We start from the raw sequence: 27,994 nt of genomic DNA, 5'->3' as shown, positions 1-27,994 counted from the left end.
GGCAGAACCAGGAAGTCCCTCCCCCTCCCACAAACTCTCTTCTGAGGAAACGAAACTGATCAGAGTCTCTGTGTCGTCTGTCTGTGTGACAGTGAACAACCGTCCAAATGGCTCATCAGGGAGTTCTGCTGGACCAGGACCAGTTCTGTTGTTCTGTCTGTCTGGATCTACTGAAGGAGCCGGTCACTATTCCCTGTGGACACAGTTACTGTAGGAGCTGTATTGAGGGCTGCTGGGATCAGGATGATCTGAAAGGGGTCTACAGCTGTCCTCAGTGCAGACATACCTTCACTACAAGGCCTATGCTGATGAAAAATAACATGTTGGCAGAGCTGGTGGAGAAACTGAGAAAGACAGGACTCCAGGCTGCTCCCTCTCCTGCTCTGTGCTATGCTGGATCTGGAGATGTGGCGTGTGATTTCTGCACTGGGACCAGAAAGCAGAAAGCCCTCATGTCCTGTCTGGCGTGTCTGGCCTCTTACTGTGAGACTCACCTCCAACCTCACTATGAATTTCCTGCTTTGAAGAAGCACAAGCTGGTCAAAGCCACGGCACAACTACAGGAGAAGATCTGCTCTCATCATGACAAACTGCTGGAGGTTTACTGTCGTACCGATCAGCAGTGTATCTGTTATCTGTGTACAATGGATGAACATAAAGGCCATGATACAGTGTCAGCTGCAGCAGAGAGGACAGAGAAACAGGTAAGACCAGAACAACTTGTTGGTGGCTGTCTGATAAACAAAGAATTAAAGATACAGTAGGAACTACAGTGCCTTGCGAAAGTATTCGGCCCCCTTGAACTTTGCGACCTTTTGCCACATTTCAGGCTTCAAACATAAAGATATAAAACTGTATTTTTTTGTGAAGAATCAACAACAAGTGGGACACAATCATGAAGTGGAACGACATTTATTGTATATTTCAAACTTTTTTAACAAATCAAAAACTGAAAAATTGGGCGTGCAAAATTATTCAGCCCCCTTAAGTTAATACTTTGTAGCGCCACCTTTTGCTGCGATTACAGCTGTAAGTCGCTTGGGGTATGTCTCTATCAGTTTTGCACATCGAGAGACTGAAATTTTTTCCCATTCCTCCTTGCAAAACAGTTCAAGCTCAGTGAGGTTGGATGGAGAGCATTTGTGAACAGCAGTTTTCAGTTCTTTCCACAGATTCTCGATTGGATTCAGGTCTGGACTTTGACTTGGCCATTCTAACACCTGGATATGTTTATTTTTGAACCATTCCATTGTAGATTTTGCTTTATGTTTTGGATCATTGTCTTGTTGGAAGACAAATCTCCGTCCCAGTCTCAGGTCTTTTGCAGACTCCATCAGGTTTTCTTCCAGAATGGTCCTGTATTTGGCTCCATCCATCTTCCCATCAATTTTAACCATCTTCCCTGTCCCTGCTGAAGAAAAGCAGGCCCAAACCATGATGCTGCCACCACCATGTTTGACAGTGGGGATGGTGTGTTCAGGGTGATGAGCTGTGTTGCTTTTACGCCAAACATAACGTTTTGCATTGTTGCCAAAATGTTCAATTTTGGTTTCATCTGACCAGAGCACCTTCTTCCACATGTTTGGTGTGTCTCCCAGGTGGCTTGTGGCAAACTTTAACAGACACTTTTTATGGATATCTTTAAGAAATGGCTTTCTTCTTGCCACTCTTCCATAAAGGCCAGATTTGTGCAATATACGACTGATTGTTGTCCTATGGACAGAGTCTCCCACCTCAGCTGTAGATCTCTGCAGTTCATCCAGAGTGATCATGGGCCTCTTGGCTGCATCTCTGATCAGTCTTCTCCTTGTATGAGCTGAAAGTTTAGAGGGACGGCCAGGTCTTGGTAGATTTGCAGTGGTCTGATACTCCTTCCATTTCAATATTATCGCTCGCACAGTGCTCCTTGGGATGTTTAAAGCTTGGGAAATATTTTTGTATCCAAATCCGGCTTTAAACTTCTTCACAACAGTATCTCGGATCTGCCTGGTGTGTTCCTTGTTCTTCATGATGCTCTCTGCGCTTTTAACGGACCTCTGAGACTATCACAGTGCAGGTGCATTTATACGGAGACTTGATTACACACAGGTGGATTGTATTTATCATCATTAGTCATTTAGGTCAACATTGGATCATTCAGAGATCCTCACTGAACTTCTGGAGAGAGTTTGCTGCACTGAAAGTAAAGGGGCTGAATAATTTTGCACGCCCAATTTTTCAGTTTTTGATTTGTTAAAAAAGTTTGAAATATCCAATAAATGTCGTTCCACTTCATGATTGTGTCCCACTTGTTGTTGATTCTTCACAAAAAAATACAGTTTTATGTCTTTATGTTTGAAGCCTGAAATGTGGCAAAAGGTCGCAAAGTTCAAGGGGGCCGAATACTTTCGCAAGGCACTGTAAATCTGTTTGAATATGAGATCATTATATTATATACAATATGAAATGGATCCACAAATATGAACACAAACCTTGAGTATATTGAGTTTGCTACAAATGTATCACTATTTTCTAAAGTCAAACACTATTATCATTCTGAATGGCCTTTTATGAGTCCAAAGTTCAGTCTCAACCCCTTGATACATGTAGGCCTACCATAAAAACTATAATCATTCACATAGCAGCATAATATCATATTGTAAAGGGACTTCCTCAGGATTGTAGACCTTCCTCTCTATGGGTCCTATGTCACATTACTATACTATTGATCTACTGGACTAATAAAGCTTGATAGCTCATTGAAGAGTGATTCTCCACAGAAGCAGCTGGGGATGAGTCAGCAGAAGGTCCAGCACAGATTCCAGGAGAGAGAGAAGGAGCTGAAGGAGCTCCAACAGGCTGTGGAGTCTTTCAAGGTGAGTATTGTTGACCAGAGGAGACACACCATTTCACTTCTCTCCTCCAGTCAGAGAGAGAGAGAGAGAGCGAGAGGGGACCCTATCCAATCCCACTGACCTCACTGTTGGGAACAGGCTGTCTGGACCCCTTTCAGAGAATGGATGGGGGAGGGTCTATTAGAAGTTAGTAGGACTCTTTTATTTTCTCAGAAGTTCTGAGTTAGGTAGGAGGATTTAGAGTGGTGTAAACCGTGATTGAACACACTCCAGAACAGTAGGTGGCGCTATGCACCTTTAACGTTGGTTTGAGGACCTCCATTATATCATAGAAGAAGAAGTTGGTCTGTGAGGGTTTTGTTGTTCCTGAGGAGGGCTACTATTCTTTTCTCTTTTGGTTTTCAAGTATTTTCAGAATGTATTAAAGCCAAAGCTAAAGCTTCCCTAAACAATTCAATATATCAGTCAATATATTTTCTCTGTGATTTATTTTCTCTCCGTCAACCGTTCCATCGCATCTTAACCGTCTTACCGGGCGGGCACTAGGACCCGGGGGAGGCTGCTGCTGCAGAGGCTGCTGCACCGCTCGTGACTGTCAGTCCTCTTTGTAGCTCATTGGTTAAGCTGTGGCTCGAGACTGTTAACAGTTAACGGACAGGAAACGGCTCTGACAGGACACATTCATGTCGAGGCAGTGATGTGAATGTGTGGTAAGTTAGAATAGAGAGAGAGAGTTTTCACTACTATATACTTTGGTCATAATCAAAGCTTTGTTAACCAATAGGTTTTTATGTGAGGCTGCCTGTAAGTTACAGTGTAACAGACGTTACTAACGGTAACGGTGTCTTTTAAATTCGACATAAGTTATGTGGCGATGATATCTAGTTAACGTTGTATTTAATGTAGTGTAATGACCTGACTAGATCGTAAAGGAACAATTGTCCAGACAGAGGATTGAGTTACGAATTGACGGTTTATTAGCAACTTTACACAGGCTACTGTTTGGCCTTAGCTCACGCCAAATAAATGAAAGATACCCCACAAGCCAATCGGGACCTTCTCTTGTGAAGCCCAGACGTAAGAGAGAGAACAAAGGCTGAACCTTAACTTCCAATGCCCCGCCCCCTCCACGCCACTCCGCCAACCACCAGGATGCCCGGCATCAGAACATCCCAGGCATTCCTGTGATTGGCAGATAGCAGGTTGATTGGCATGTCGGACCCCGCGAACACTGGGAACTGGTAAGTACAACACAACCACCTACTAGCCGAACACATAACACACAGCTGTCTGTGCGGGTCGCTACAGTAGTTTTACTATCTGTGCCAGGCTATAAATGACACAGATAATATCTAGTTAACGTTGTATTTAATGTAGTTTTACTATCTGTGCCAGGCTATAAATGACACAGATAATATCTAGTTAACGTTGTATTTAATGTAGTTTTACTATCTGTGCCAGGCTATAAATGACACAGATAATATCTAGTTAACGTTGTATTTAATGTAGTTTTACTATCTGTGCCAGGCTATAAATGACACAGATAATATCTAGTTAACGTTGTATTTAATGTAGTTTTACTATCTGTACCAGGCTATAAATGACACAGATAATATCTAGTTAACGTTGTATTTAATGTAGTTTTACTATCTGTGCCAGGCTATAAATGATACTGCAAAAAATTGGAAAAAAATCTTGATTTATCTTTGTCAAACATGAGATGACACAAACACACAGAGACAGTGTTGTGGCAAAGCTACCAGGAAACTATCAATCATGGGAACATTGCTCAGATTTGAACATCTGACCCTGCTGGTGATATTGCATACCTTTGCAGAGAGAAGGGAGTATCTGAGGAGAATTGTTGTGGTCACATCAATGTTAGGAAGACAGGGACTCTCTTTCCGTGCCAATGATGAATCTAGTGAAAACACAAATAGAGGGAACTCTCAATAGTAAAACTAAAATAAAACTCAAACAACTTCCTAGATACATCATGCTGAACTGAGTTTACCAAGAACTACGGTATTGATGTCAAAACAGAAGACATGTTGGTGGACAGAAACTTTCTTTCCCGGAAAAGAGAGGCTGATGTTCTGTACCTGTCTGTCCAGGAGGGAGGAGAGTAGAGCAGGACCAAGAGGTGTTCTGTACCTGTCTGTCCAGGAGGGAGGAGAGTAGAGCAGGACCAAGAGGTGTTCTGTACCTGTCTGTCCAGGAGGGAGGAGAGTAGAGCAAGACCAAGAGGTGTTCTGTACCTGTCTGTCCAGGAGGGAGGACAAGGCCTGGTGGACCTGGAGAGCAGGGTGGCAGAGGTCTGACTCAATGAGGTGTAGAGAGACCACTGAACCTACTGTCTCTCTCTGTCTTTCTCTCTCTCTCTCTCTCTCTCTCTCTCTCTCTCTCTCTCTCTCTCTCTCTCTCTCTCTCTCCAGCGCTCTGCACAGTCAGCAGTGGAGGACAGTGATCAGATCTTTACTGAGCTGATCCGCTCCATTGAGAGAAGGAGCTCTGAGGTGAAGGAGCTGATCAGAGCCCAAGAGAAGGCTCAAGTGAGTCAAGCTGAAGGACTCCTGGAGCAACTGAAGCAGGAGATAGCTGAGCTGAGGAAGAGAAGCACTGAGCTGGAGCAGCTCTCACACACAGAGGATCACATCCATTTCCTCCAGGTAACTAAACTGTCTTGTTACATGTGATATGAAATTAACTTAATGTGAAACTATTCATCTCAATCATTATGTTGCCCTGTCTGTCTCTCTGTCCCTCTCTCTCTCTCTCTCTCTGTCCCTCTCTCTCTCTCTCTGTCTGTCCCTCTCTCTCTCTCTGTCTCTCTCTCTCTGTCTGTCCCTCTCTCTCTCTCTGTCTCTCTCTCTCTCTCTGTCTGTCCCTCTCAATTCAATTAATCAATTCAAGGGCTTTATTGACATGGGAAACATGTGTTAACATTGCCAAAGCAAGTGAGGTAGACAACATACAAAGTGAAAAACAACAAAAATTAACAGTAAACATTACACATACAGAGGTTTCAAAACAGTAAAGACATTACAAATGTCATATTATATATTATATATATATATACAGTGTTTTAACTGTCTCTCTCTCTCTCTCTCTGTCCGTCTCTCTCTCTCTCTCTCTGTCCGTCTCTCTCTCTCTCTCTGTCCGTCTCTCTCTCTCTCTCTGTCCGTCTCTCTCTCTCTCTCTGTCCGTCTCTCTCTCTCTCTCTGTCCGTCTCTCTCTCTCTCTCTGTCCGTCTCTCTCTCTCTCTCTCTGTCCGTCTCTCTCTCTCTCTCTGTCCGTCTCTCTCTCTGTCCGTCTCTCTCTCTCTGTCCGTCTCTCTCTCTCTGTCCGTCTCTCTCTCTCTGTCCGTCCCTCTCTTTGTCCGTCCCTCTCTCTCTGTCCGTCCCTCTCTCTCTGTCCGTCCCTCTCTCTCTGTCCGTCCCTCTCTCTCTGTCCGTCCCTCTCTCTCCGTCCGTCCCTCTCTCTCTGTCCGTCCGTCCCTCTCTCTCTGTCCGTCTCTCTCTCTGTCCGTCTCTCTCTCTGTCCGTCTCTCTGTCTGTCCCCCTTGTCCGTCCCTCTCTCTGTCCGTCCGTCTCTCTCTCTCTCTATCCGTCCGTCTCTCTCTCTCTGTCCGTCCGTCTCTCTCTCTCTCTGTCCGTCCGTCTCTCTCTCTGTCCGTCCGTCTCTCTCTCTGTCCGTCCGTCTCTCTCTCTCTCTGTCCGTCCGTCTCTCTGTCCGTCCGTCTCTCTCTCTCTGTCCGTCCGTCTCTCTCTCTCTCTGTCCGTCCGTCTCTCTCTCTCTCCAGAGGTATCAGTCTCTCTCCAGTATCAGTGTATCTTCAGACTTACCCAGCATCGTTGTCCGTCCTCTTCAGTACTTTGGAGATGTGAGTAAGACTGTGTCTGAACTGAGAGAGAAACTAGAAGACTTCCTTAAAGGAGAATGGACCAAGATCTCCACTACAGGTGTGTTGAAAACAATAAGAACATCAACTTTAGACCATTGAAAGTTCCCTACTAGTCATATACATGTGGAATATGGTCTGATGATAACATTCCCTCTCTCTGTCAATGTGTTTGTGTGTCTGTAGTGAATATAGTGGATGTTGTACTGCCTCCAGAGCCCAAGACCAGAGAACAGTTGTTACAATGTGAGTCTCTTTATTGTGAAGTAACTAACAGTCTCTTTTTACTGACACTCCTAACAATCCCTCTAGAAATATATAGCAATAGTAGATCTAATCAAAGACTGGGTATCTATCTGACTCCTCATATTTCTCTGATTTGATCTCTGCTGTGCTCTAATCAAAGACAGGGTAGATACAGTATCTGACTTAACTTACTGTTCTGACTCCCCTCATTGGTCTCTGCTCTTCTCCCAGATTCCTGTCAGCTCACACTGGACCCAAACACAGCACACACACTCCTCTCTCTGTCTGAAGAGAACAGAAAGGTGACCTATACAGGCCATGTCCAACCATTTCCTGACCATCCAGACAGATTCACCAACTACAGGCAGGTTCTGTGTAGAGAGGGTCTGTCTGGATGCTGTTACTGGGAGGTGGAGAGGACTGGTGTTATTATTACAGCAGTCTCATATAAAGACATCAGCAGAACAGGGACAGATAGTGGATTTGGACTCAATAACAAGTCCTGGGGTTTAGAGTGCTATAGTGGTGGTTATTGTTTCAGACACAATAATGTTGAGACTAAAGTATCAGGCCCTCAGTCCTCCAGAGTAGGAGTGTACCTGGATCACAAGGCAGGTACTCTGTCCTTCTACAGTGTCTCTGACACAATGACCCTCCTCCACAGAGTCCAGACCACATTCACTCAGCCCCTCTATCTTGGGTTTTGGCTCGATGGTACTGCTGAGCTGGTTAAACTGTAGTAGGGTCCACATAGATACTAGTCATGCTGGTGTAGTCTATAGCTGAGCTGGTTAAACTGTAGTAGGGTCCACATAGATACTAGTCATGCTGGTGTAGTCTATAGCTGAGCTGGTTAAACTGTAGTAGGGTCCACATAGATACTAGTCATGCTGGTGTAGTCTATAGCTGAGCTGGTTAAACTGTAGTAGGGTCCACATAGATACTAGTCATGCTGGTGTAGTCTATAGCTGAGCTGGTTAAACTGTAGTAGGGTCCACATAGATACTAGTCATGCTGGTGTAGTCTATAGCTGAGCTGGTTAAACTGTAGTAGGGTCCACATAGATACTAGTCATGCTGGTGTAGTCTATAGCTGAGCTGGTTAAACTGTAGTAGGGTCCACATAGATACTAGTCATGCTGGTGTAGTCTATAGCTGAGCTGGTTAAACTGTAGTAGGGTCCACATAGATACTAGTCATGCTGGTGTAGTCTATAGCTGAGCTGGTTAAACTGTAGTAGGGTCCACATAGATACTAGTCATGCTGGTGTAGTCTATAGCTGAGCTGGTTAAACTGTAGTAGGGTCCACATAGATACTAGTCATGCTGGTGTAGTCTATAGCTGAGCTGGTTAAACTGTAAACTGATTGATGTGTTCTCTGTCACCTGGAGCTGCATGGAAAATGGTCCAGGAACTAAAGGACAATTCAGGACTAGTCAGCCCACTACAAGCTGGTATCACTTACTTTCTACTAAACTATATGGTCTGGTTTCCCAGACACAGATGAATCCTAGTCCTGGACTAAACAGTATGTTCAATGTAGATGTCCAGGAAACCGGCCCTAAATGTGTCATCTTTCATCCTCCCATACTGCTCAGTCCAGCAACATTAAACCTGTCCAGCAGGTGGTGCTGTTGACCAAACAATAAAACCAGCAGATATCTTGACTTGCCACTCAGTATATCAGTAATGTTCAGAATAGTACTTTAATATCATTGGAGATTGATGGTCTTTTTAATCCACTATCCAGAGTCAGGAACAGATGAAGTTAGGTCTGCTACTGTTCAGTGATTAAATATGATTTATGGTGATGGGAAATAATAAAAAACACTCAACTTCATCTAGTAATAGTTTTCCTTTGTTATTTATTCCAAGGTGTGTCTTTAACTTGTAAATGTATTGTGTGGAGGTGAGCTAGTGGTGTGGCTGATAGAATAGAATGAAAAGGGAGGAGGGGAGGGGAAATGGGCAGATATATCAGACAGATGAGGGAGAGAGAGATTTTCATCCAGGAGTTAGTGTCTCTGTTCCAAATAGCTCCCTATTCCCTGCGTAGTGCACTAGGCTTCTTATAACCAGGTCTAAAGTAGTGTTCTAGATGTTAGATGGTTTCTCCCTGTCATTACAACATGACAATATGGTCATGACTTTAGTGGTTTCCTCCCCCTTTGTTTTTAGGGTTATTTTGTTATGTGTGTTGTCAGGGTTGTTCCTCTGTGTTCCTCATTGAAAATCCATTAACAATGAATCACAAACTAATTATATTCCAGTTGTGTTGAGACAACTTGATGTCTGACGTCCCCCAGTTCTGTTCAGACCCATTGAACTGGGTCACATTCTGAATGGTGACTTGTATTGATAGTCCATACTGGACCTGACTGTGGTTAACCAGACTGGAGGGGTTCTGATCACATATTCCCTCATCTCCACAACTATACCTGATGTTCTCTCTCTGTGTGTGTGTGTGTGTGTATAGGAAGCAGACAACCTCAATCTGGTTTCATTCCTGTAGTTATCAGAACACATGGGGTGTGTAACAATTATCTCTCCTTTATAAGTGTGAACTTGTCCACTTCCCTTCATGGATTTAAAGGAAATGACTGGTTTATGTAAACTCCCTCTACCCCATGTCAACACCAATCCAATGCTTTTACATTTGTGAGGAGTAGAGAAGGAAAGCTACATTTCACACCTCTTAGTACAAACTCAAAACATGAAGCCCTCTCTAAGGAGCCCTCAGAGAGGTGGACATCAGAGAGATGGAGGCAGGCGGCAGGGAACTGTTGTATCTAATGAAGTCCGGTCCATCGTCGTTGATCATGTGGTCAACAGAGGTCTTACCATGACAGAGGCCGACACATTAGTTCACCCCAATCTGAAAAGATCAACTGGCAAATTCCATCATGAGAACATTTCACTAAGAAAAGCGGTAAGTCAGCAGGATGTGCACTATGCTTTACCTTTACAGGAAATGACATATTGTAATGCATGTCAACATGTTCCAGGATTGTTCCAGTAGGATCTATTGACAGTAAACTCTGTTCTACCCTCAGAATAGACAGAAGACCCCATGGTGGTGGTCGTGTGCTGACTGACCAGCAGGAGAGGACAGTGGAGGAAATGGTGAGGGACAGGAATGATATACTGACCAGCAGGAGAGGACAGTGGAGGAAATGGTGAGGGACAGGAATGATATACTGACCAGCAGGAGAGGACAGTGGAGGAAATGGTGAGGGTCAGGAATGATATACTGACCAGCAGGAGAGGACAGTGGAGGAAATGGTGAGGGACAGGAATGATATACTGACCAGCAGGAGAGGACAGTGGAGGAAATGGTGAGGGACAGGAATGATATACTGACCAGCAGGAGAGGACAGTGGAGGAAATGGTGAGGGTCAGGAATGATATACTGACCAGCAGGAGAGGACAGTGGAGGAAATGGTGAGGGACAGGAATGATATACTGACCAGCAGGAGAGGACAGTGTAGGAAATGGTGAGGGACAGGAATGATATACTGACCAGCAGGAGAGGAAAGTGGAGGAAATGGTGAGGGACAGAAATGATATACTGACCAGCAGGAGAGGACAGTGGAGGAAATGGTGAGGGACAGGAATGATATACTGACCAGCAGGAGAGGACAGTGGAGGAAATGGTGAGGGTCAGGAATGATATACTGACCAGCAGGAGAGGACAGTGGAGGAAATGGTGAGGGACAGGAATGATATACTGACCAGCAGGAGAGGACAGTGTAGGAAATGGTGAGGGACAGGAATGATATACTGACCAGCAGGAGAGGAAAGTGGAGGAAATGGTGAGGGACAGAAATGATATACTGACCAGCAGGAGAGGACAGTGGAGGAAATGGTGAGGGACAGGAATGATATACTGACCAGCAGGAGAGGACAGTGGAGGAAATGGTGAGGGACAGGAATGATATACTGACCAGCAGGAGAGGACAGTGGAGGAAATGGTGAGGGTCAGGAATGATATACTGACCAGCAGGAGAGGACAGTGGAGGAAATGGTGAGGGACAGGAATGATATACGGACCAGCAGGAGAGGACAGTGGAGGAAATGGTGAGGGACAGGAATGATATACTGACCAGCAGGAGAGGACAGTGGAGGAAATGGTGAGGGACAGGAATGATATACTGACCAGAGGGAGAGGACAGTGGAGGAAATGGTGAGGGACAGGAATGACATACAGCTGTCTGAAATAAAGCAGGCCAATGAGGAGAACGAAGACACCTTTGCCAACGTGGCGTCCATCAGTCTACCATCATCCTGCCTTTTGAAGAGGCATCAGGTGTCTATGAAACACATTTACCTGGTGCCTCTGAGAAACAACGACCAGGTGAAACAGCCAAGTATTTTATTATTATTGGGGTGGCAGGTAGCGTAGTGGTTAGAGCGTTGGGCAGGTAGCGTAGTGGTTAGAGTGTTGGGCAGGTAGCGTAGTGGTTAGAGCGTTGGGCAGGTAGCGTAGTGGTTAGAGTGTTGGGCAGGTAGCGTAGTGGTTAGAGCGTTGGGCCGTGGGGCAGGTAGCGTAGTGGTTAGAGCGTTGGGCCGTGGGGCAGGTAGCGTAGTGGTTAGAGCGTTGGGCCGTGCGGCAGGTACAAGACAGTTAACCCACTGTTCCCCTGAACAAGGCAGTTAACCCACTGTTCCCCTGAACAAGGCAGTTAACCCACTGTTCCCCTGAACAAGGCAGTTAACCCACTGTTCCCCTGAACAAGGCAGTTAACCCACTGTTCCCCTGAACAAGGCAGTTAACCCACTGTTCCCCTGAACAAGGCAGTTAACCCACTGTTCCCCTGAACAAGGCAGTTAACCCACTGTTCCCCTGAACAAGGCAGTTAACCCACTGTTCCCCTGAACAAGGCAGTTAACCCACTGTTCCCCTGAGCAAGGCAGTTAACCCACTGTTCCCCTGAGCAAGGCAGTTAACCCACTGTTCCCCTGAGCAAGGCAGTTAACCCACTGTTCCCCTGAGCAAGGCAGTTAACCCACTGTTCCCCTGAGCAAGGCAGTTAACCCACTGTTCCCCTGAACAAGGCAGTTAACCCACTGTTCCCCTGAACAAGGCAGTTAACCCACTGTTCCCCTGAACAAGGCAGTTAACCCACTGTTCCCCTGAACAAGGCAGTTAACCCACTGTTCCCCTGAACAAGGCAGTTAACCCACTGTTCCCCTGAACAAGGCAGTTAACCCACTGTTCCCCTGAACAAGGCAGTTAACCCCACTGTTCCCCTGAACAAGGCTGTTAACCCACTGTTCCCCTGAACAAGGCAGTTAACCCCACTGTTCCCCTGAACAAGGCAGTTAACCCACTGTTCCCCTGAACAAGGCAGTTAACCCCACTGTTCCCCTGAACAAGGCAGTTAACCCCACTGTTCCCCTGAACAAGGCAGTTAACCCCACTGTTCCCCTGAACAAGGCAGTTAACCCACTGTTCCCCTGAACAAGGCAGTTAACCCACTGTTCCCCTGAACAAGGCAGTTAACCCACTGTTCCCCTGAACAAGGCAGTTAACCCACTGTTCCCCTGAACAAGGCAGTTAACCCACTGTTCCCCTGAACAAGGCAGTTAACCCACTGTTCCCCTGAACAAGGCAGTTAACCCACTGTTCCCCTAAACAAGGCAGTTAACCCACTGTTCCCCTGAACAAGGCAGTTAACCCACTGTTCCCCTGAACAAGGCAGTTAACCCACTGTTCCCCTGAACAAGGCAGTTAACCCACTGTTCCCCTGAACAAGGCAGTTAACCCACTGTTCCCCTGAACAAGGCAGTTAACCCACTGTTCCCCTGAACAAGGCAGTTAACCCACTGTTCCCCTGAACAAGGCAGTTAACCCACTGTTCCCCTGAACAAGGCAGTTAACCCACTGTTCCCCTGAACAAGGCAGTTAACCCACTGTTCCCCTGAACAAGGCAGTTAACCCACTGTTCCCCTGAACAAGGCAGTTAACCCACTGTTCCCCTGAACAAGGCAGTTAACCCACTGTTCCCCTGAACAAGGCAGTTAACCCACTGTTCCCCTGAACAAGGCAGTTAACCCACTGTTCCCCTGAACAAGGCAGTTAACCCACTGTTCCCCTGAACAAGGCAGTTAACCCACTGTTCCCCTGAACAAGGCAGTTAACCCACTGTTCCCCTGAACAAGGCAGTTAACCCACTGTTCCCCTGAACAAGGCAGTTAACCCACTGTTCCCCTGAACAAGGCAGTTAACCCACTGTTCCCCTGAACAAGACAGTTAACCCACTGTTCCCCTGAACAAGACAGTTAACCCACTGTTCCCCTGAACAAGGCAGTTAACCCACTGTTCCCCGGTAGGCCGTCATTGGAAATAAGAATTTGTTCTTAACTGACTTGCTGAGTTAAATGAAGGTAAACAAGTATTATTAAATGTACATTCTACTTCACAACATCATATTGGAACTATACTGTAAAAACAACGAACTTTGAGGACGTTCACTGTGATGTGATTCAGAATGTTGTTCCAAATGGTCAAGACATGCTTGATGCAAATGAATGTTGTTTATTTTCATTAATGTAACTTGTTTCATTTAATTTATTATATTTGCACCTATGTTGCAATTATATCTAAAAAATACAACAAATAATTACGTTGTAGAGGACATCACCATTGTAGAGGACGTCACCATTGTAGAGGACGTCTCCATTGTAGAGGACGTCTCCATTGTAGAGGACGTCTCCATTGTAGAGGACGTCACCATTGTAGAGGACGTCTCCATTGTAGAGGACGTCTCCATTGTAGAGGACGTCTCCATTGTAGAGGACGTCTCCATTGTAGAGGACGTCACCATTGTTGAGGACGTCACCATTGTTGAGGACGTCACCATTGTAGAGGACGTCACCATTGTAGAGGACGTCACCATTGTTGAGGACGTCTCCATTGTAGAGGACGTCACCATTGTAGAGGACGTCACCATTGTTGAGGACGTCACCATTGTTGAGGACGTCACCATTGTTGAGGACGTCACCATTGTAGAGGACGTCACCATTGTTGAGGACGTCACCATTGATCACACCTTTGCTTCCACATTGGATAGATATTCTATAAATCTGATTACTGTGGGGTCACCGTGATCTGATTACTGTGGGGTCACCGTGATCTGATTACTGTGGGGTCACCGTGATCTGATTACTGTGGGGTCACCGTGATCTGATTACTGTGGGGTCACCGTGATCTGATTACTGTGGGGTCACCGTGATCTGATTACTGTGGGGTCACCGTGATCTGATTACTGTGGGGTCACCGTGATCTGATTACTGTGGGGTCACCGTTATCTGATTACTGTGGGGTCACCGTGATCTGATTACTGTGGGGTCACCGTGATCTGATTACTGTGGGGTCACCGTGATCTGATTACTGTGGGGTCACCGTGATCTGATTACTGTGGGGTCACCGTGATCTGATTACTGTGGGGTCACCGTGATCTGATTACTGTGGGGTCACCGTGATCTGATTACTGTGGGGTCACCGTGATCTGATTACTGTGGGGTCACCGTGATCTGATTACTGTGGGGTCACCGTGATCTGATTACTGTGGGGTCACCGTGATCTGATTACTGTGGGGTCACCGTGATCTGATTACTGTGGGGTCACCGTGTCACTCTGGGGTCACCGTGATCTGATTACTGTGGGGTCACCGTGATCTGATTACTGTGGGGTCACCGTGATCTGATTACTGTGGGGTCACCGTGATCTGATTACTGTGGGGTCACCGTGATCTGATTACTGTGGGGTCACTGTGATCTGATTACTGTGGGGTCACCGTGATCTGATTACTGTGGGGTCACCGTGATCTGATTACTTTGTGTTGAATGTAATGTATTTTGGGTAACAGACATATACAACAAACTGTACAATGTGAACCCAGAGGAAATCACTTGAAGGTATTCATTAAAACGTTTCCAAAGTGGTCCTCCATGATGAAAGCAATAACAAATATAATGATTAAAATACTAAATTACAAACAACCATAAATACACATCCTAAAGAGTGTCACTAATCACTGCACTTCTCCGGAACCTTAAAAATCAACCATGTTCATTTCACAGTTTTAAACAATCTATTAATTACACCGATCCTTCACATGACACACCTGACCAGCAGTAGGGGCACACGGGTAAGTGGTTTCTCTTACTTAATTCATAGAACACCAGGGGCAGTATTGTGATATTTGGATGAAAAACGTGCCCAAATTAAACTGCATATTTCTCATGCCCAGAAGCTAGAATATGCATATAATGACAGATTAAGATAGAAAACGCTCTAAAGTTTCCAAAACTGTCAAAATATTGTCTGTGAGTATAACATAACTGATATAGCAGGCAAATGCTAGGAAAATCCAATCAGGAAATGGCTGTTATTCTGAAAGTACTGTTTTCCATAGCAAGCCTATCCTCCATTTCAAAAGAAAGGACCCAGATTCCTTTCCCTATGGCTTCCACAAGGTGTGACCAGTCTTTAGACATAGTTTCAGACTTTTATTCTGAAAAATAAGCGAGAATGATCACATTGCGCCAGTGGTGTCCGTTGAATTTTTTATGCGCTCGCGCTGGGAGGAACACATTTTCTTTCTCTATTCTAATGAAAAGGCCGGTTGAAATATTATCATTTATTTATTGTAAAAAACAACCTGAGGATTGATTATAAAAAATGTTTGACATGTTTTTACGAACTTTACGGATAATGCCCATCGTGGCCTCACGAGCCTGTGGAATTACTGAACAAAACGCACCAACCAAATGGAGGTTTTTGGATATAAAGACAATCAGAATATACAGATATACAGAAAGTCTTTATGGAACAAAACAAACATTTATTGTGTAACTGGGAGTCTTGTGAGTGCAAATATACGAAGATAATCAAAGGTAAGCGATTCATTTTATTGCTTTTCTGACTTTCATGACCAATCTACTTTGCTGCTAGCTGTTTGTAATGTTTTGTCAGCTGAGCGATGTCGTCACATAATCACATGGTTTGCTTTCACCATAAAGTATTTTTGAAATCTGCCAGCTGGATAAACAACTAGTTAAGCTGTGGTTCGATGTATTGCACTTGTGATTTCATGAAGATTAAATATTTTTTATATTTAATTTGAATTTGGCGCTCTGCAATTCACCGGGTGTAGATGTCAATGATCCCGCTGAAGGGATCGGGTGTAGTATGAAGTTTTAAGAGCCTGTAATCAAGGCGTATGATCACGTCAAATGTTTCACAAATGTTAAATTGTATCATTTTTTTCAAATAAAATGTATTGAATTTAATCATAGTCATTCAAAAGTTATTCAGAAGTCTAACCACCCTGAGAGATCAGGATTAGTGGTGTAAATGAGTCATTATCAGCCCTTTCAAAGGGGGGAGGGAACGTGTTAGAACGTCTGTAGCTTGTTCAAGGTTTTTGTTTTAAAGTTTGAATGTGTTGACGAAGCTTATAGTTGGGTAGACCCGAGAGGAGAATGTTGAGGATTGCCAGGGCCATAAGAAACTGAAGCCACCCTGCAGGTCTTCTGTCATCAGCAACCTTGTGGGATGCTGTGGTACTTTGAAGCAAGTCCATCATATGAGAACATCCCCCTGAAAGATAAACTCTCCTTTGTCATTCCAAGTCGCGGCCCCCTTTGAGTCTTTTATCTTGTTCATAATGTATCTAAAAAATGTCCTGTTACGTGCCGGAACATGTGCATAACATTATCATCAACATGCATTTGATCTTCAACCGTTAAGATCGCCAGTCCAGGCATTACAGGGGCTTGGTTCTCTCGCGTCATATTTTAAAGGGTCCGGTAGGGAAAGCGCTTAACCTCTTGAAACTAGGGGGCACTATTTTTATTTTTGGAAAAATAACATTCCCAAAGTAAATGGCCTATTTCTCAGGACCATATGCTAGAATATGCATATAATTGACAGCTTAGGATAGGAAACACTCTAAAGTTTCCAAAACTGTCAAAATATTGTCTGTGAGTATAACAGAACTGATATTGCAGGCGAAACCCTGAGGAAAATCCAATCGGGAAGTGCCTCTTATTTTGAAACCGTTGTGCTCCTATGTATCCCTATTGGCCATTGAAAGGGAAATCAACCAGATTCCTTTTCCTACGTATTCCATAAGGTTTCTACAGCCTTTAGACGTAGTTTAATTTACATATTTGAAAAACACCTTGAGGATTGATTATAAAAAACCTTTGCCATGTTTCTGTCGATATTGTGGATATAATTTTTTTCGACGTTGTCATGACCGCTATTTCCGGTGGATTTCTCAACATAATGTGACCAACAAACGGAGGTATTTTGGGTATAAAAATAATCTTTAGGAATAAAAGGAACATTTTCTGTCTAACTGGGAGTCTCGTGAGTGAAAACATCCGAAGATCATCAAAGGTAAACGATTCATTTGATTGCTTTTCTGATTTTCGTGACCAAGCTTCCTGCTGCTAGCTGGACATAATGCTATGCTAGGCTATCGATAAACTTACACAAACGCTTGTCTTGCTTTGGCTGTAAAGCATAATTTCAAAATCGGAGATGACAGGGTGATTAACTATATTTCACTTGTGATTTCATGAATATGAATATTTTCTAGTAATATTTTTTGACCGTTGTGCTATGCTAATTAGTGTAGTTGATGACAATTCTCCCGGATCCAAGAGGTTAATGGTTGGTCTCTCTCTCACCTTGTTTTACCAAGGCCAAATATCTTTGCAAGAGGTTTGTGTATTTTTGGACCTTTTCATAGGGGTTCAATCCGTGTCTATTTAAAATATCCTATAAATTCTTTGCAATCTTTACCGATCGACACTGTTAGCATATTGCTTCTCTGGGAAAGTTTGCCCCAAAGCGAGTTTAAATACAATTTCTACAGATTTATTTTGGTTTTGTTGACCTCTATTCTGTCAGGGTCAAGATGTATACCTTCTCTGTCATGATAGTCCTGAATGTATTTGTCTTTGCTCTCCTGATCTGTGACCGATGCAGGGTAGCCTGATGCCATTTGCTTGCATCTCAAAAAGTTATTGATGTACTCTTTTAAAAGAGTGTCTGATTTCCTGGAAAAGTTCCCCACTTCAAAGATTTTGGCCACACGATACCCCTCTCTAGAGCCTTAGAGAATTCAATTGTGACCCAAACCCCTGTCAGGGCTCTTTCTTGATCTGAATGATCGCAGGGCTGGTTGTTGTTTTCACTGCAGGTATGACAAAGGGCAAAGAAAAGTTTTCCTGGAGCTCCCTTGTAAGGCCACACGGGCAGAAACAAACCCCGGGGAGGGTAAACAGTTGCTTTTATCAGACCAAAATAGTTTTGTGGTAAGTCAAAGTCACGGTGAATAATTTCAGGATGCCCCATAGGATAGCAAAAGGAACTCATTACATGAGGATAAAGGGATGTAAAATCTACATATCCTATTGTCTCGTCGGGTTGCGCTACATACCTCAATGTCAAAGCATTGGTACGGCCTCAATACAAGGCCTGTCGGGGTTCCAAGGGTTCTGGTGTGTCAAAGCTGGAAAGCTCAAACATGAGGATCAGACTTTTTGAGTTCGGTCCACTCATGCTCCACATCACATTCCCTTTCAAACCATAAGTAACCTGTAAAGATTCCAAATTGTCTTGGAACTCCTGGTACATTTCCCCAAAAGTCTTCTGGGTTACGACACACATGGCCTGGGGCACAAAGCATCATTTACAACCGTGGAAGAAACAACCGTTGTACTCAAACACTGTCTCAACACCGTCAATCTCTGTGTATACATCTACGTGATACGGCCCAACCGCCTTCTCCCCACTATTCAAAGCATGTTGAAAAAAAAAAGTTTTTATCCTGGGCCAAGTACTCCAACCATCAAATGGACCCGCTAGAGTATGACTTGAATTGGCGTCAGTAGTTGTCAGGCGATGGAATAGCTATAGATGCTGGAGGTAAAACGTGTGTACAATAGGTTTTAATGCATGCCGATGCAATAGTTGTACAACTCCAGGGGTCAATGCCGGCATCTTTGATTACCTCTTCTCTGAACCTGAAGCATCCGTCACGAAGTATAACCACATCGTTGTCACAGTATGACTCCATCTCTTTATGGAAAGGTGTTATAATGAACTGTCTCATACCACGTCATGAATCTCTCTCCCTCTTTGGGAGACATTTGATCACACCCATACATTTCGGAACTGGGATAAGATCCGATATAATGTAGATTCTCCTCAGATGTTATGAAATGAGGAAACCAACCTTTCACAGAGTTTTCAAAACCCAAGGCCTCTGGCATTTGAGCCAATCTCATGTGTAAGAAACTTAAACTGTCAATGTATCTCTGGTTGAAGGCGGGGTCTACAAAACACTAGATTTTACTACCTTGAACTATGACCCTGGTTGAAGGCGGGGTCTAAAAAACACTAGATTTTACTACCTTGAACTATGACCCTGGGTGCAACGCCTTGTTGTATCAAGGGGTTCAGAAGAACATAGGAATCATATGCTCTAGAATTGTGACATTTCCTGTTAATGTCACAACTGCTTACAGATTTACATGCCATGTTTCAATTTTGTGTTTTTCGTAGCAGTAGGTCGAACGTGCGTTGACAATCTGCACAGGCTGTTAGGTTTAAGGGTTGCATCTGAAAATGTTCATCCTGACATACTCTGAACAGTTATAACGACAAGAGTGCCCCCCCCTTTCGGGTGTAGCCGGTATGTCATGATGGACACATAAGGCGCTCCTTAAAACGCTGTGATGTTGGTAATAGCATAATAATGGGTGTTTTGCACATAAAAGTACAGAATCTGAGGATGAGGTTGTGGGCTGTTCTGGACTTTCAAGAGAGCTGAATTAGCTCTACTGTGGTACAAAACAACAATCTTGATGTTCAGAAAGTTTTCAAATGTGACAATGTCAGAGAAAGCCACAGCCTCCTATATACCTAGACCCACTGCATTCTGGAGCTCAATAGCCTTTTGTAAAGCCTCTAGATCAGTACATCCAGGGTTGAGTAAATGTGATAGGCCTATTGCAAAGCATAACTGATAACCAGGATTGTGAACTTTTATGAGATATGCCCTTTTATTGTTTATGTTTTCTGATTGCATGAGTATCAAGTTTCCTTCTCTGACCCCCTCCGCCTCGGGGTTGACGTACAATTTGTGCAACGAGCTCCAGGGTCCTATCAGCTGTGATGGATGAATTAGATTGAACAAGTCGTTCCAGCAGGGCTATAAATTGTTCAAGATCTGCTTCGCCGTTGGGTAAAACAAGAGATACAGTGTTTTGCATACTATCTCCACAAATTTCATGTTGTAAGACATCACGAGGTTCTGCAAAATCTGTAGCCCTTTCTAGAAGTTCGCTCAGAGTATCCAATATCATAACATAAAAAACAACATAATCAAGGTTCTGATTCATCCCTGTGAAATTAAAAAACAGCATAATCAAGGTTCTGATTCGTCCCTGTGAAATTAAAAAACAGCATAATCAAGGATCTGATTCATCCCTGTGAAATTAAAAAACAGCATAATCAAGGATCTGATTCATCCCTGTGAAATTAAAAAACAGCATAATCAAGGTTCTGATTCGTCCCTGTGAAATTAAAAAACAGCATAATCAAGGTTCTGATTCATCCCTGTGAAATTAAAAAACAGCATAATCAAGGATCTGATTCATCCCTGTGAAATTAAAAAACAGCATAATCAAGGTTCTGATTCATCCCTGTGAAATTAAAAAACAGCCGACTCTCTGTATTGCTGTATTTATTTCTGTAAACAACACAAACACTTCTATCAAAACCATCAACACTGATTTATTACACAATTTTCCAATTCCTCAAAAACATTGTGTGGTTGCTCAGACTCCTCGGACATGGGAGTTTAAGGAGGTGTGTGTGTGGCAGGGAGGGTGTTAAAGATGTTGTCCTCTCATTCATTTGGTTAATTAAGGATATGAGTTCTGCCGGTATCTGTGATAACAGCTTTTCAAGTGTCTGAATTATAGGTGGAGATGTCGGCCCTGTCTCATTCAAGCTGTTTGGCCACCTCATACATCAACAAATCGTCTACCTCAGAATTGGCTGTATCAAGCTGTTTGGCCACCTCATACATCAACAAATCGTCTACCTCAGAATTGGCTGTATCAAGCTGTTTGGCCACCTCATACATCAACAAATCGTCTACCTCAGAAGTGTTGTTTACTAAAGCCTTGAAACTATCAGACTTCAATATTTACTCATATTTTACTATGTCTGTCCTGGGCGCCGAATTCCTCCTCGACCACGTCCTCTCCACGTATTGGGCCTTCTGTGGTGGTATACACCTGGGAGGACTCTGAAAGAAAAATATATACAAAATAGGGTATTAAAAATAAAATATATATTATATAAAAAATATATATTAACATATTAACAATATATAGTTAAATAAGCTGTGTTTTTTTGACGCTGTTCTGAGGAATCCTGGATACTGCGCCCCTTTCTCCTCTGGCTTTGGAGATTCTGTTTGTATAGATATTGTTGGAGTCTGAAATTAAACATTAGTTGACATTGTTTTAACATATTCTATCAACAAATGTATAATGGGGTCAAACTGTATCCATGTTCTTGAATCATTTTCAGACCAGGCGCCCCTCTCGGGCCTCGCTGATTCTGCGATGCACTTGTGCCAAAGTAGTGCGATGCGTCTTAGGGGCTAGATTATGTTTGATTGGCTGGAGGTTCCAGGGGGGTGTGTCTGTGTGTTAAAGCTGCTTGTGTTGTTTGGAGTTCTGGTAAAGACGTTCGTACACAATGGTAGAATATCGTCTGTTTCTGTCACGAATCCCGTTTCCTGAGTCTGTTTTTTGCCTATGTTCTGTCCTGGAGTGTTTTTTCCAGCGTCCTGGAACGCACCCTGTCTGGTTGCCGGGCAATGTAGCCAGTTGGGGTTTCTGATTACCCGCACCTGTATCCCATCAGCCATCTGCACACCTGGTCCTGATCATCATCTCTCCTCTTCATAAGCCCGGACCTGACATCCATTCCCTGCCGGATTGTTAGCCATGAACAGTATGTTGTGCCAGAGTATCAGCCTCAAGTTGGATAGAATTTGTTTTGTTGTTTTTTTACGTATTGCTTGCCTTAAACTTACCTCCGTTTGTTTTGTCTTCAGTTACTCACCCGGATCATTTACCCCATTCCCGCCTGGTCGTCGGAGGATTCCGCTACCCCATTGGATCCACCTATTTACTCCCATCAACTCACCACCCCTGCCCGCTACGCCACCTGGATATATCTAACCATTCACTTTCACTTGTAAATAAATATTCACCTTCTTCCTACTCTCCTTGTCCTGGTCTGCTTCTGGGTTCGATTTTGAAGAAACGTGACAGTTTCATTACCCTCGTTCAGAGGTAGAGTCCATAATGCTTCAGGTCTACTTGTTGGGGTTCCTCTGTAAATACAAGGTTATCTTTTGAAAATAGTGTACACACTTTTTGTTTTAGTGTGTAAATATTATTCTACATTTTATTTTTGAACTTACATCAGAAATAGCGTGATGGTGACGGGCTACATAAAGATGAACCGGGATCTGTTTGCACCCTGGTTTCCTCATCTAATGTTGGATGATCCAAATCAATTCATCCCGGTAGCAGTTGTGCAAATGTCGGGTATCCTATAGACGACAAGGAAATCTGCTTTTGTACTGCCTCTCCTGAAAGGTGGAGATCCTTCCCTACTTGACAACTATCGTCCCATATCAAAAGGGTACTGGAGTCCTTAGTTAGTAGGCAGGTGAAGGCCTCCAAGAAAACAACTTATTTAATGGAATGCAGTCAGGCTTTAGGTCTGGCCACAGCACTGTTTCAGCTACATGGACGGTTTTAAATGACATCCACTGTGCTCTTGACAAGAAGTGTGTCTGTCTTTATTGATTTGTCGACGGCTTTTGACACTGTGGACCATGCTGTGTTAGTGCAAAGGTTAAAATGTTGTGTAATTACAGGTCATGATCTAGATTGGTTTATAAATTACCTATCAAATCATACACAATGTGTAATGGTGGATGGTTGTAAATCTGAGTCCATAGAGTTGTGCTCAGGTGTCCCGCAAGGTTCTATTTTGGGACCAATGTAGTTCCTTTTGTATATCAACAACATTGGGGATCTTAATGAAACAGCGGATGTTCATTTTTATACAGATGATACTGTTCTGTATTCAAGTGGTAGTAGGTTATCTTTATCTTTTGAAAATGCCCAAAGAGCATTTAACATCACACAACTGAATCTGAATGATTTGAAGCTGGTTCTGAATTTCAGATGCCAGGCATGTTACTAATCATGTCGTTGCTACAATGGCTGGACATACTATACAGCAAGTCAAAGTGTACAACTATTTGGGTGAGTGGGTTGATGACAAGCTGAGCTTCACTGTTCATGTGGAGAACTTGATCAGGAAGCTCAAGCTGAAAATAGTTTATTATTACCGACATCAGGCTTGTTTTTCTCTGGAGGCCAGGAAGGAGCTGGTATGATGTACATTACTGGCATCATGCTTGTTTTTCTCTGGAGGCCAGGAAGGAGCTGGTACGAAGTTGTAATGCTCCGGGTGTCGTGGGTGTGGAGTCAGACGCAGGAGACAGAGAGCGCAAGGCTGTGCTCTTTTAATGCACCACAGGGTGCTCACAATAATAACGGCCCCAAACCGTAGACCGTTTTGTTTTATAATGGGTACATGTTCATCGGGGTTTGTACAGAGTTGGGTAAATCAGCTCTTTGCTCCCCCTTACATGGGTAATAATCTCCAAGCTGCTCTAAACGTTGATGTTTTGGTGTCTCTAGGTTCATCTCTAGACTGTTGAATGAGGCCTGTTACAACTTTCTTACAAAACCTTTAAGGGAGTTTGTGAAACCATTCAGTCGTGGATGTATGCAAAACATATTTATCACGTATTGCAGGTTACAGAAGCCTCCTGTTGTACTATGAATCCCCACTCAACCCTGTTAGATCTTGATGTGTTGGCTCTCTATGTATGTACATGTTACAGAAGACTCCTGTTGTACTATGAATCCCCACTCATCCCTGTTAGATCTTGATGTGTTGGCTCTCTATGTATGTACATGTTACAGAAGACTCCTGTTGTACTATGAATCCCCACTTATCCCTGTTAGATCTTGATGTGTTGTTTCTCTATGTATGTACATGTTTATAATCCACATAGTGTGAATATTGTTTTCCATAAAGTTAATAACCCCCCCTAAACCGAAATATGAAATGACCTCTTCCCCTAATCCGAAATATGAAATTACCTCTTCCCCTAAACTGAAATATGAAATGACCTCTTCCCCTAAACTGAAATATGAAATTACCGCTTCCCCTAAACTGAAATATGAAATTACCTGAGAAACATTATTTAGATGGCTGTTTTATTGTTGTTGAAAGCTTGAAATGGACACAATGCCTAGGGACCTTGTTTCTAACACACACACACACACACACACACACACACACACACACACACACACACACAGACACAGACACAGACACAGACACACATATACACACACACACACACACACACATTCCTGCTTCATAGATAGCAACCATAAGGGCAATAAAACTGAGGGGTGTGGGGCCATTCTCTTTCAAAAGTTCAAACACAGAACCCCCCCAGTTCAACCAGGTCGCTAGACATCAATCAGCATGACAACTTCAAAGGAATAGACACAATATAGATATAAAATAACACACCCTCTAACACGTGACCACAGGAACAGGACGTCCTGGACGGATGCCCATATTTGGACATGTACATGTCATCTGTACACAGGGTCATCAATCAAACGTTGAAAACAAACTAACTACTGAAGAAGTAAAAGGAATATACAGTGTTACCATCCATGGGTGACCTATACAGAGACCAGAGAGAAAGGGAAGAAAGAAAGAGAGAAGAAGGACGACTGGAAAATAACAAGTTGAAACATTATGAAAAGAGAAGAGGAAGTTGATAGAAGATCTGCAGGTGCTGATTGCTGATAAGATGAAAGAGACAATGGAGACAGATGATGTGGATGAAAGTAAAGAGCTAAAAGAGGTCAGACAAGCCACGGAAAAGGTAAAGACAATACCAGAGGGAGATAGAAGAGTGTGAAAGGAGGACTAGAAACTGCACTGAGGAAGGCCCAGCTTTCACAGATCGAGAAAGGAAGTGGTGGTTTTACTCACAATATGATGGCTGCATTGTTTCTACAGGCTCACCACAACCACAGCCTGCAGATCCCCCACAGTCACATCAGTCACACCTGTGAACCTGGTGGCTGCAGGGTATGTGCTTTTCACCACTAAGCATTATGGTGACCAACAGACATGGACAGGAAGAGGAGGTGGGCCCGCCATGGCCCTTCCTGACTGGAACAACACTCAACGCTGGACCTGTGGGCAGTTGGGGCATGTGAGTTCACAGTGTGGGGGAAATGAAAGAGGACCATTTATAATAGACACTGGATCTCACTGTTCCTGTTTTGGCAAATCAGGACAAGTTGTTTGGGCTTCTCTGAGCAAATCATCAGTAACAATAACAGGGACATCGGGACAGCCCAGGAATGTGTACTGGACAAAAACTTGTTTGATGAAACTCTGCTTGACTCTGACATGGTGCTGTTATATTCGGAGATATTCCAAATTCTTGTGATCGGTCCAAACCAAAAATAGATGTTCTGCTCCCTCCAGCCAGTGTCTCCACTCCTCCAGTGTCATCTTGACCACCAGGAGTTCTCGGTTGGTCGTAGTTTCTTTCTGCAGAGTTGAGACGATAGGACAGGAAGGCACAGGGATGGAGCTTTATGTCCTGGATGGATCGCTGCGACAGGATAGCCCCCACTCCAACGTCAGAAGCATCGACCTCGACCACAAACTGACGGGACGGGTCCGGATGGACGAGGTTGAGGGCTGTAGTGAATTGATGCTTCAGGTCCACAAAGGCTCTGTCAACCGCTGGGAACCATATGAACAGTAGATTGGGAGAGGTGAGTGCCAAGAGTGGGGCTGCCAGAGTGCTGTAGCCTCGAATGAAACACCGGTAGAAATGGGCAAACCCCATGAAATGTTGTAGCTGCACCCTGGACGTAGGTTGGGGCAAATCCACTACTGCTTTCATCTTTTCCGGGTCCATCTGGACATTTCCTTCAGCGATGACATATCCCAGAAAGGAGAGGGTAGAACGGTAGAACTCGCATTTCTCCGCTTTCACAAATAACTGGTTCTCCAGGAGGCGCTGAAGGACTTGTCGAACATGGAGGACGTGTTATTGGGCAGGGAAAAAAACAGGACATCGTCGAGGTAGACAAACACAAAATGATTTAACATGTCCCGGAGCACATCGTTTACCAGGGCTTGGGATATTCCACAGCTGCAAGAAAAGTTCTATATATTATTGAAACAATGTTGCGATTGTTTGTGAGAATGCCAACAGGTGTGGTTCCCTTGGGGGAGAGATTCTATTGGGGAAAGGTTCCTGTGGGGGTTGACATTGAAGCCAAGGGGAATAGGGTGTGTGTGTGCTCAAACACACATCCATGTGGGGGTCTGGGAGAGGAAGTGTGTCCATCTGATGAATGGGCATGTGCCTGAACAAAATGTTATACACTAGTTATAGTCTTCATTTGTAATTACATTTTTGAGCGGGAACACCACAGGTGTACAAAAGTTAAATAAAACACCCAATATTTCATGAAAATCATCAACGTGTTTTTTGTGTGTTTAGATGCCCTGTGTGGACAAAATCATGGAACCTTATGACAATCAGATTATATTAACTACATTTTTCAGAGAGAAAACTTGCAAATCGGTCCAAGTCAACCAGAACACAGCAGGAGGGTTAAATATGTATTTCAAATACATATAACAGAAATACTGCCCATCTCTGTCTCCACATTATCTTCTGTAACATGTTGAAGGGAAGTCCTGCTGTTGGAAGTGTACTCACCCTAAAGCCACTCTCCAATTAGGACCACATCCTAGTTAAGCAGTACACCTTGCTGCAGTCAACTCGTTTGGTGAGGCACCATGCGGTTGGTGGGTCTCCAACCCAGCCACTACCTCATAGAGTATTCTACTACCAGGTTGGAGCGAAAATGAAAAAAATACTATTTCAAAATATAGATACAAGATACCGTAAAGATCAATGTATCAAAATAAACAACACCTGCATTTTGTAACATATTCATGAAATGTAACATACTTTATTTTAAACAAAAATACACTTGCAAACATTTAGCCCAAAGAGCAACAAGATTCTCAGTAATGGTTAAAAACCCCTTTTTTCTTGCTACTTGACAGTGATTCTGTATGTTGTTATCTACCTTAGTTGAGCAAGTCACTCTGGAGAAGCTAAATGACTCAAATCTATATGTGAAAATGAACATACCAAATAAACTGCAAAGCACACTGGGTAGTATTATTGGTCTTGTTTTGGGGAGGAGCTCATTAGAAATAAAATTAGATTTGATTTGATTTGAATAGACGCTTTGTTTAGTGCATTCATATTAAGACAGCTAAGTGAGACAACAATATATTACAATTGTATCAAATACATTTTCCGTCAACAAAGTATTTATCAACATTTTTACATGTATATTTAGTTAATTTAGCAGACACTCTTATCAAACCAGACTTCTGATTCCAGTAAAGGGTTAAAGAGGGGCTACAAGACATGAACTGCTACAAAAAATGGTCAAGAAAAATATGTATTTTGAAAATAAAAAAATAAATAAATTGGAGTATTGTTCAGCCCAGTGTAATTCAAATAACAAAATACTGAGAAGTATTTAAAATACGTATTTCAAATACATATAACATAAATAATAACTATCTCTGCCAACGACCCAACACTCTGTCACACTTCCTTATCAAAGAAACCACACCCCCTCTACATACAGAGAACACAGTCCAGGAGGAAGCCACTCCGCCTCTACATACAGAGAACACAGTCCAGTAGGAAGCCACTCCCCCTCTACATACAGAGAACACA

At 43.5% G+C, this 27,994-nt stretch overlaps 1 protein-coding gene and 2 long non-coding RNA genes across 4 annotated transcripts; all 3 read left to right on the top strand.

Moving 5' to 3' along the window:
- Positions 1–3: 3 nt before the first annotated feature.
- Positions 4–8,820, top strand: LOC110491258 (E3 ubiquitin/ISG15 ligase TRIM25). 2 transcript variants are annotated; one of them, XM_090230882.1, is made up of 6 exons: positions 4–704; positions 2,760–2,855; positions 5,270–5,503; positions 6,637–6,796; positions 6,922–6,981; positions 7,213–8,820. In XM_090230882.1, the coding sequence occupies exons 1-6, from the start codon at positions 108–110 to the stop codon at positions 7,719–7,721; spliced, it is 1,656 nt and encodes a 551-aa protein (XP_090087008.1). In that variant the 5' UTR covers positions 4–107; the 3' UTR covers positions 7,722–8,820. The 2 variants fall into 2 exon arrangements, with proteins under 2 accessions (XP_090087008.1, XP_090087007.1); XM_090230881.1 differs by lacking the exons at positions 6,637–6,796; positions 6,922–6,981; positions 7,213–8,820 and adding an exon at positions 5,748–5,862.
- LOC149983664 (uncharacterized) lies at positions 3,445–3,861 on the top strand. Its single transcript, XR_016495029.1, has 2 exons — positions 3,445–3,544; positions 3,829–3,861. It is a non-coding gene; the product is annotated as an uncharacterized LOC149983664 (long non-coding RNA).
- Positions 8,821–19,491: 10,671 nt separating the features above from the next.
- On the top strand, positions 19,492–22,307 carry LOC149983663 (uncharacterized). Its single transcript, XR_016495027.1, has 2 exons — positions 19,492–22,035; positions 22,139–22,307. It is a non-coding gene; the product is annotated as an uncharacterized LOC149983663 (long non-coding RNA).
- The last annotated feature ends 5,687 nt before the right edge of the window (positions 22,308–27,994 follow it).

The sequence above is a fragment of the Oncorhynchus mykiss genome, chromosome 4 (genome assembly GCF_057628025.1).
Source record: "Oncorhynchus mykiss isolate SJ-2025 chromosome 4, ASM5762802v1, whole genome shotgun sequence".
In the NCBI taxonomy this organism is placed as follows: Eukaryota; Metazoa; Chordata; class Actinopteri; order Salmoniformes; family Salmonidae; genus Oncorhynchus; species Oncorhynchus mykiss.
Note: the sequence above shows the minus strand (reverse complement) of the source record. Positions and strands in the feature narration are given on the sequence as shown.